We start from the raw sequence: 9,073 nt of genomic DNA on the forward strand, positions 1-9,073 counted from the left end.
ACTGGTTGGGTATGGCTGTGTCTACGTTCATAGTATTGTAATGCAATGGCTATTGACTATTTTTCTTGAAGTTCCTAGTTATGTGCGCAGCTTGGAATTCTTAAATTCTACTGTAATCACAGTTCCAAATCAGTCACTATATTGTCTACTGCAAGGGACTGTGCCCCCTGTGATCCCCCTCCTTGGGGGCTGCTGACCCCCAGGAAAACAAAGACTCCTCAGTGTATTCACAGCAGGAGAGAGCATCGGACAGACTTGGTATAGGGCACTCCAGCATGTCGGCAGTGCACTCTACTCTACCCTGCTGTGGGTAGAGTGAGAATTCCACACTGCGCATGCACAACCAGTATTCCTGTAAAACAAGTTAATAGACATTACATTACATTAATGTAAATATAGTCACTTAGTTCTGAAAAAGGATATGATATATTATTGCAAATTGGTATTAAGATTCTAATAACTATATGTAATAAAAAAAAAAAATAATAATACCCACAACCTATATGATGTAGTCCTGTGCTATTGTTATACCACTATAAAGGTATTTTTTTAGATAATAATTTAGATGATTCCTTAAGTTTCTAAGGAATCATGACCCCCACTAAAATGTCAAAATACCTTACTGACTACACTTTTTTATAAACTGAATCTGAACTTGCGTTTGTTCAGTCTGGCAACTAAATGTGATATTTTTTTCTAGTATGGTTTTATTTTTGTGACCATCACACTCCTGAGATGTGTACATTTGTTTCATTTACAGAGAATTATTCTTCTATGCATTCTAATTGTGTTAACTTATTATGCGAAGAGATAAGTTGTGGAAAGAACATTATTACCACCTTAAAATTTGAAGAAACACAAAAGAAATGGTTGTGCTGAATCTAGATGCTGCAGTGTAAGCATAGAGAATATATATTTTACTTTATTGAAGCATATTCTATCTTTAGAAATACATTATTTTTTGCTGTAACAGATAATTATTTTCAAATGAAATTAAGTAGTAGAGGCTACAAAAATTATTTATAAATGTGGTCTACTCAATATGAATTGCCTATTCATTACCAGAGTATGATTATGTTCATCTCTTCCTCCCATTCTGATTAGTTATTTATAATGCAGAATCATGAATAATGATAAAATACTGTAGTGAAATAGCATAAAAAAGCCACTCCATGTAAAATAAATTTATTGGAACCTGTTTTGTGTATGGTTTGGCTGTTGTACAGTTTGTATAACTGAGAGGACCAGTAGGGTTTTGAATTTTCATATATCTGATTTAATTGCTGAGGAATCTTTTTTTTACAGACAACCAGTTCACTACAGAGTTAAAATGTCAGACAACGAGGAAGAGAACGTGGAGGCACCAAAGGGCCCAGTGGAGAATGCTTGGTCAGTCAAGATGCCTGAGTTTAAGAAAGGAGATATGAAAAGCCACCTCCTTGAGGAGAGCTCATTTTCACTTCTGTTCCCCAAATACCGTGAGAGATACATAAGGGAATGCTGGCCTTTATTGGACAAAACTCTGAAGGTAAGTGAACATGGTGAATGATATGCAGGCCTTTGACAGTACCACTCATTAATACTCCTACAGGTTGTGTTGCACAGCCCAAGAATTTGTAGAACTTCATAAAATCATTATGCTTTGGTCATATAACAAAATTTTCTATATGGGCTCACTATTCAGTCACCTCTGCACCACCTCAACAGCTCATATGGGCTCCTTTCAAGGAAATAGCTAAGAAAATGGGGTTAAATACATCTGCTTGGTCATTTGGTACCATGGTTAAATGTATCCAGTTTGGTGTTGAGCGATTAAGAAACAGCATCAGAATAACAAAATACCGAAGCTGCACATGTTACAGACGTGAACTTCACAAAAACCCTTTCTTATTTCACTGTGTGTGTGTGTGTGTGTGTGTGTGTGTGTGTGTGTGTGTGTGTGTGTGTGTGTGTGTGTGTGTGTGTGTGTGTGTGTGTGTGTGTGTGTGTGTGTGTGTGTGTGTGTGTGTGTGTGTGTGTGTGTTTTTATGTAAATATGTATGTATGTGTATATTTGTATAAATATATATATATATATATATATATATATATATATATATGTATATCTATCTGTATATCTATATCTATATATATGTGTGTATATATATATGTATATATGTGTGTGTGTGTGTGTATGTATATATATATATATATATATATATATATATATATATATATAATATATATATATATATATATAATATATATATATATATATATATATATATATATATATATATATATATATATATATATATATATATATATATATATGCATGCTTGTCAGAAGATCATAAATAATCTCATTACATGTGATCTTTTCACTTTTAGGAACATGGAATCAAGGCTGAACTGGATCTTATCAAAGGAAGCATGAAAGTAGCAACCACACGAAGTACTTGGGATCCCTATGCTATCATTAAGGCGCGAGATATTATTAAACTGCTCAGTCGGTCAGTCCCAATAGAGCAGGCAGTGAGAGTTCTACAGGATGGTATCACACATGAAATTATTAAGGTATGTTGCATTTATAACGTCTGTTCATAGGCTAACTAACTTTCATTTTTCACATGAGAATTAGCATTTCCTGCATGAGAGGTGGATATTGGGAAAGAGAAGAAATGTATTGTCAATTCTGAGAAATGACACATCGGGAATCATCAGTAATATTTAATGTGTTGATCTTGTATCAGAAATGGATCTTAAGGGAATAAAAAAGGATACAGATAAGTTAAGGAATTTCTTACAAAATTTCTTGTATTTTAAAAATATTTTGCTTGAAATGCACTCTTCCTAGGCAAATGTTCAAAAAAGAAAAAAAAAATGTGTATGAATAGGAAAAATTAGTTGGAAAGATCATAATTTATCCTCTTAACTTGTTAGTTGTTCATGCATGGAGGAATAAAGCTAATGGATTTCTTGCTTGCTTATAAAATGATTGTAACTGTTTCGAGCCAAATCTTTGAGCATGTAAGGCTGGCTCAGGAAAAGTTAACTCTCATAAACCTCACAGTTCAGTAGTTTACTTAGTGACAACACAAAAACCTCTGCTTATAAAACTTTCTCAGTTTATGGTTGCCTCAAAGAATTATGTATGCTTTCAAGTAAATGTTATCCTTTTGCTATTACTCAGTTACTGTTCAAATGTTCATAGACTGGTTATGTTGTTGCAGAAGTGAGTTGCAAAATAGCAATATTTATCACCAGTACATCCATTTAGTTTATACATGTATCATGATTACCAATTATTTATTATTTTGTGTTAGAGGCACACATATTATAAGGTAGCATTGATAATTTTTTTATCAATTATTATTTATATGTCTTCTGTAGATTATGGAAGTATACATATACAGATTACATGTGTACCTTTCATTATAGGAAACATCATTCTAAACATGTTTAACACATTGGACTTGACTAACTCGTGACCTGGACCATAATCCAGGCATTAGTCTTACTTGATTCTGACTCAGGTGTGTGGCTTGTTGGCCCAGTCCACACAAATACTCATGTGCAGTATCGAGTCTCCTTGTCTCTCCTTTGAAATGTTATTATTTTTCTATCTACATAAACAATTTATGCTATTTTTTGGCCAATTTCCAAGGTCAATATTTGTCATTTGATTTGCTGTATCAAGATGGCGATAGACTGTTTTCCTTTGGAAGACTTTGTCTACAACTCTAAAACTGTATTAACATTGTGTTATTTGTGTAATTTTTTTATATTTTAATTTCATTCAATTTTCTGTAATACACCTTGCACTGCCAATCACAGTTGGCATCCTGTGGATGGAAATTTTGTCTTGCCTGGAGCCAGCACTGTTCCAGCTATGGCTCGCAGATGGTACATTCCCCCCTCATTTGCTGGAGAAAATAATGCAAGAATCCCTTCCTAAATGCCTACTGCATCTAATCTTCCTCCAAGAGCTTTGTGCACTCATGATGAGTCATTCCCATAGCTGAATTTTTCCATGATGGCATTTATGAGTCACCTCTCCTTCAGCCAAATTTTTGCATGACGGGACAATCGCTTCACCAGGATCCATCAGGTTAATGTGTTTACTTGCTTACTTAACCTTTAGTTATCAATCATTTTAGGTTTATATGAATATCTTGACATGTGCATGTAAGCAGTGTGCACTGACATGATAGAATTAACCTTTAAACAACACTGGGAATAATATGTCCAGGGATCAGGAGGATGGAATTTTGGCCACCAGAGAGGCTTGCCTTGCCACTCTCTGCTCTGCTGTCATTGTTTTATTGACTCTAGTGCTGAAGATATTTATTTTTTGTTTTTAGTTTTTTATTTCCCTTGTTCATGTTTATATTTTGTATATTATAGATGAAGAATGTAATTTAAAGAAAGGAAATAAAGTATAAAAACTCCTGGACAGGGTACAAGTTTGCTTTTAATACTGTTTATTTGTGCTAAAAAGAATAATTCACTATTGTAAACTTTCTACAATGCTATGTAGTTTTTATAGCTTTTCCCTTTATTTCCCATTTCTCTGTTGGTGGTATGTTCTACCTGGTATTTATTGCCCAGTCCTGCTTAAGATGGGGATGCTTTCTTATCTTTTATCTTTTATACTAATTGTGTCTTTGTTATTAAAGAGCTTATCTTCTGATTACCATTTCAGATTGGAGGCATGATTCGCAACAAAGAGAGATTCATAAAACGCAGGCAGAGATTGATTGGTTCAAACGGAACGACGTTAAAAGCATTAGAATTATTAACAGATTGCTATGTGCTTGTTCAGGGACAGACAGTATCAACCATTGGTCCATATAAAGGAGTTCTTGAGGTTTGTTTCTATCCTTAATTTGTATTTTGGATATATATATTTTTTTAAATTGATTAAGGAAAGGTATAATATAACTCATTACATTAAAACTATATTATAGTACATGATTAGAATTCCTTTCTCTTTTTAGGATTACATAACTTACTAAGATACATAGATATGTGAATTTCATTTTTTTAGGGCAAACCATTAGCAATGTTAATGAGTAAGTTTAAACACACTGTACTGTAATTTTACTTTATCAATTATGTTTACACATAGATGGCTCCATGGGTGCTTAGTCACCATTGAGTCCGTTATTTGTCCTACTAATCTCATTTGTGTACCATTTTCTCTGATTTTTGTAAAGATTCTGTTTAGTCATTTATTGTATGTAATATTTTAATGACACTATGATAAGCATAATGTCAATGATTATAATAGTATTATTGGTATTAATAGCATTAGAAGAAAACATTTTTCCGGAAAATTCATGGAATGAAGAAATCAAGTGGGCATTGACTTCTTTGATGGCAGAGCACATACGAAGCCAATGTGCAACAAAACTCACAAAAAGCTACAGTGGACAGTACATGAACCACAACCAATAGATTAAAGAAAGTTCTTGATTCTTTTCAGGTTGTACGTTTTGTAACAGACACCATGAACAACATTCATCCGGTGTACCTCCTCAAGTCTCTGATGATCAAAAGACATCTGGCCAACAGTCCGGACAAAAAGGTTATACCTCGTTATGAAAATTTTGTAGACATTATAAATATACATATAGACATGCTCATGTATAAATACATATACATATAAGGACATAAAAAGCAAATAATTAGGGGAATGTATTTATTGTCTGGTTAATATGTAGGTATATTTATTTCAAATTTAGTCTTTTTTTTTTTTTCTTAATTTTGTAATTTATTTTCCATTGCTTATTTCTTTGTTTACAGAATGAAGACTGGTCCAGATTCTTGCCTAAATTCAAGAGCAAAAATGTACAAAGGAAGAAGCCAAAGGTGAAGAAGGACAAGAAACCCTACACTCCCTTCCCCCCAGAGCCCCAGGAGAGGAAGATCGACAAGGAACTGGCAGAAGGCAAATACTTCGTGGACCAGGAGGAGCGTAATGCCGCAAAGAGGAAGAGACCCAACGAGGAGAAGAAGAAGGCGGTGGCTGAGAAGCAGAAGGAGAAAAGAGCAAAATCCTTTGTACCACCCGAAGAACCACAGCACAAGCCAGACAAACCCAAACAAGGCAGTGCAAATGTTGATGTCGAGGCATTGAAAAAGAAAGTCAAGAAGAGAAAAACAATAGGTTAAGTTTTTTTTTTTTTTTTCCTGGAAAAGATAAATGTTAGGCTATTCAGGTCATTCAGTTCTTTAATGTAGGACTATTAGATTTGAAGTGCATGTCTAAACTCCCACAGATACTGTATTGCAGAGTTTAATGAATGGGCCCTAATATATTTCCAAAAGATGACCTCTTTGTGTTTTTAATAACCTTTCCCTGATATCAATCAGATATATTTAGTAGAGTAAGGATTGTGAAGTGAGAATTTACATTCCTCTTTCTAATAGAAAACTTGTTATTATTACTTCATATTTTTGTTTATGTCAAATTTTCTTTTTTCTGAGTTTAATACATTTTTTATCATCATACTAGTAGAATAGTATATAATGTGATATAATAGATATTTATCCAAAGGAAATAGTTTTTGTGTTCTCTTTAATCTATTTTTTCTATTTAGAGGATTAGATTTTACATTAGGATAAAGATGAAGAAAACGCCCAAGTAGTGAAGGCTACTTGACAGACATATCCTCATGTTCTATTTACTTTTGAGTATTGGTGAATACAAACTACAGAGTACATCAACTGCATTGTAAATTTACATAAAAACTCAAATCTCTATTCATATACTACCCCTTCTCTTGGATGTACTGTTCAAGATCTCTGATGTTCAGTTTTTCTTTTGTTGCTTTCATTTGACATTTCTTTAAACCACTGATGCCAGGAACATTATCATCATGATAATCATTATTGTGATATTGCTAATAGCAATAATAATTGTAATGAATATATACACATTCTAATAGAAGAATCAAGGCATGGGGAAAATCGGTAATGTTAGGTAAGCCTAGTCACTGACTCCTTGGTGACAAAGCAGTTGTTGAGTTGTGATAGATAATAATAACAAAAGAAAAACATAATAGACAGTGTGTGTATAATACCATCTACTTGCCTTCTTTATGTGAACAAACACAAACTATGTCAGTAAATATCTAGCATTACCAGTGGCATATGTGTCCATTTCCTATTTTTGTGAAGTGATCTTTCTCTGTTAATTTCTACAAAGCTGCAGTGTGATGTGGATATGATGCAATCTAACTCAAGAAAGTTTACTAAGTAAGCAAAGAATCATTTTAGGACGTGTTTTTGTACAAATAAACTTACTCAGTCTCCCATATTACTTTCTGTTTTTACTCCTTTTGTTTTTTGTTATTTTTTTGAAGTGTAGTTTCTGAAGTAAAGGGTTATAGTCAATTGCTTATCCATTTGGGGTTAACCCAGTGTTGCTAGGAATATGCTGTACTCATTTTTATTTTTTTGTGTGTAATGTTTCTGCACATAGATGGCTCTGCAAGTGCTTAGCCACAAAGGAATCAATTAGTAGACCTTGTGATCTTACCTGGATTCACCTTTCCTTGGATTGGCGGGAAAACTTTTTTTTTTTTATACTAATGCTATGAATATTGCTTGTGTAATTTTTATTATAGACATTAGTAACAGCAAAATAAAATAACGTAAAATATTTTATAAAATCATGGAAAAGTACTTGCAATTGGCTCATTGGTGACTTCGCACAAGTGTAGCCATATGTGTAAAAAAGAATTAATAAAGTAAAGTCATAGTGGGCATGATATGTACATACATGTCATCCCTGTTGGATTTGTGTTAAGATACATGTGGAGATTGTGATCAAAGTAGGTGCACTTTAATTATGAATATGAATCAAGTATCTGATGTGATCAGCTGAAAATGTTTTGTAGAGGAGCAATGCTACTGGTGAAAAGGAGTGTGAAATATATTTATATATATATATATCATATCAGATTTAAGAAGCTACTTAAGCAATTTTCCCTTTGTAAATATATCTATAAAGGATGAATTATAAGGATAACCAAAGTAAAACACACATGGCATGTTTCAGAAGAGGGTAGTCTTGCTTTGGAGAAAGCAAAAAGCACTTCTAAATAAAGATCATTACTGTTTTCACCAGACTCATTCAGGAGTGTGTCACTGTGATATACATTTTAATATAAATAAAGAATAATATATAATATCAATAAACAAACAATCACGGTGTTTATTGCCAGAACTAAGGTAAGGTATTTTAAAGAATATGTGCCACTCACCTGAGTGGAGAAGTGTACACATTATAGTCAATAGTAGTTTTACTTTAACAAACTCTCAACACCTCACATTTTAACCCTCTTAGTAATATACGTGATATGAGAGGGATTAAATACTGTACATGTAGTGTTCTGGCTGAGAGTACTATTTTACTATTCTAGAAACATCCTTGACTGATCATGTTTGACTGATCGTGCTTTTAATTTTTAATTTACCTCACAAACACACAAACAAAACACACACACACATGCAGACTATATATATATATATATATATATATATATATATATATATATATATATATATATCATATAGATAGATAGATAGATATATACACACATAAATACATACATACATCATATCATTCTTAGTATACCAACATTGGCGCTGAACTTTGGTGTGTGTAAAGTGAAGTTTCCAGTATGACATCTCTTTTAATTGATTCTTATAAGAATATTATTCAAATGATTATAATATTGCTTTGGTGCTTTCTCAAATCTAGGTGTTTTTATTTTTTCTTTCCCTATCATTTCTAGTATTCATTCTTATCTATTTAATGACATTACTGCTGACTTATATTAATTTCCTCCTATATCGGAACAATACACTCTGTCAATCACTTCCTCACTTTCCTTTAAGCTTTTGCCATGGCTGACTTCAAACTTTTGTGGTCAGTGTGACATGTAGTATGTTCGATTTTATATGTAAGTACTATTTTATCAGTATTATGTCGCTTATATCATCAAGAGATCATTAAAGTGTTATTGATAAATGTTTTTTTTTTATGGTAGGTGCAAGTACGTTTTTGCTGGCCTCTTGCTCG

At 32.8% G+C, this 9,073-nt stretch overlaps 1 protein-coding gene across 2 annotated transcripts in view; it reads left to right on the plus strand.

Moving 5' to 3' along the window:
- Positions 1–7,303, plus strand: part of LOC125025058 (KRR1 small subunit processome component homolog) — an 8,101-nt gene extending 798 nt beyond the window's left edge. Inside the window, exons 2-7 of one of the 2 annotated variants that reach the window (XM_047612940.1) lie at positions 761–895; positions 1,306–1,528; positions 2,371–2,556; positions 4,685–4,849; positions 5,468–5,569; positions 5,788–7,303. In XM_047612940.1, coding sequence (XP_047468896.1) covers positions 867–895; positions 1,306–1,528; positions 2,371–2,556; positions 4,685–4,849; positions 5,468–5,569; positions 5,788–6,156 — 1,074 coding nt within the window. In that variant the 5' untranslated portion in view covers positions 761–866 and the 3' untranslated portion in view covers positions 6,157–7,303. The remainder of the gene's footprint in view (positions 1–760; positions 896–1,305; positions 1,529–2,370; positions 2,557–4,684; positions 4,850–5,467; positions 5,570–5,787) is intronic. The other variant, XM_047612941.1, reaches the window with a different exon arrangement.
- The last annotated feature ends 1,770 nt before the right edge of the window (positions 7,304–9,073 follow it).

Source organism: Penaeus chinensis, chromosome 4 (genome assembly GCF_019202785.1).
Source record: "Penaeus chinensis breed Huanghai No. 1 chromosome 4, ASM1920278v2, whole genome shotgun sequence".
In the NCBI taxonomy this organism is placed as follows: domain Eukaryota; kingdom Metazoa; phylum Arthropoda; class Malacostraca; order Decapoda; family Penaeidae; genus Penaeus; species Penaeus chinensis.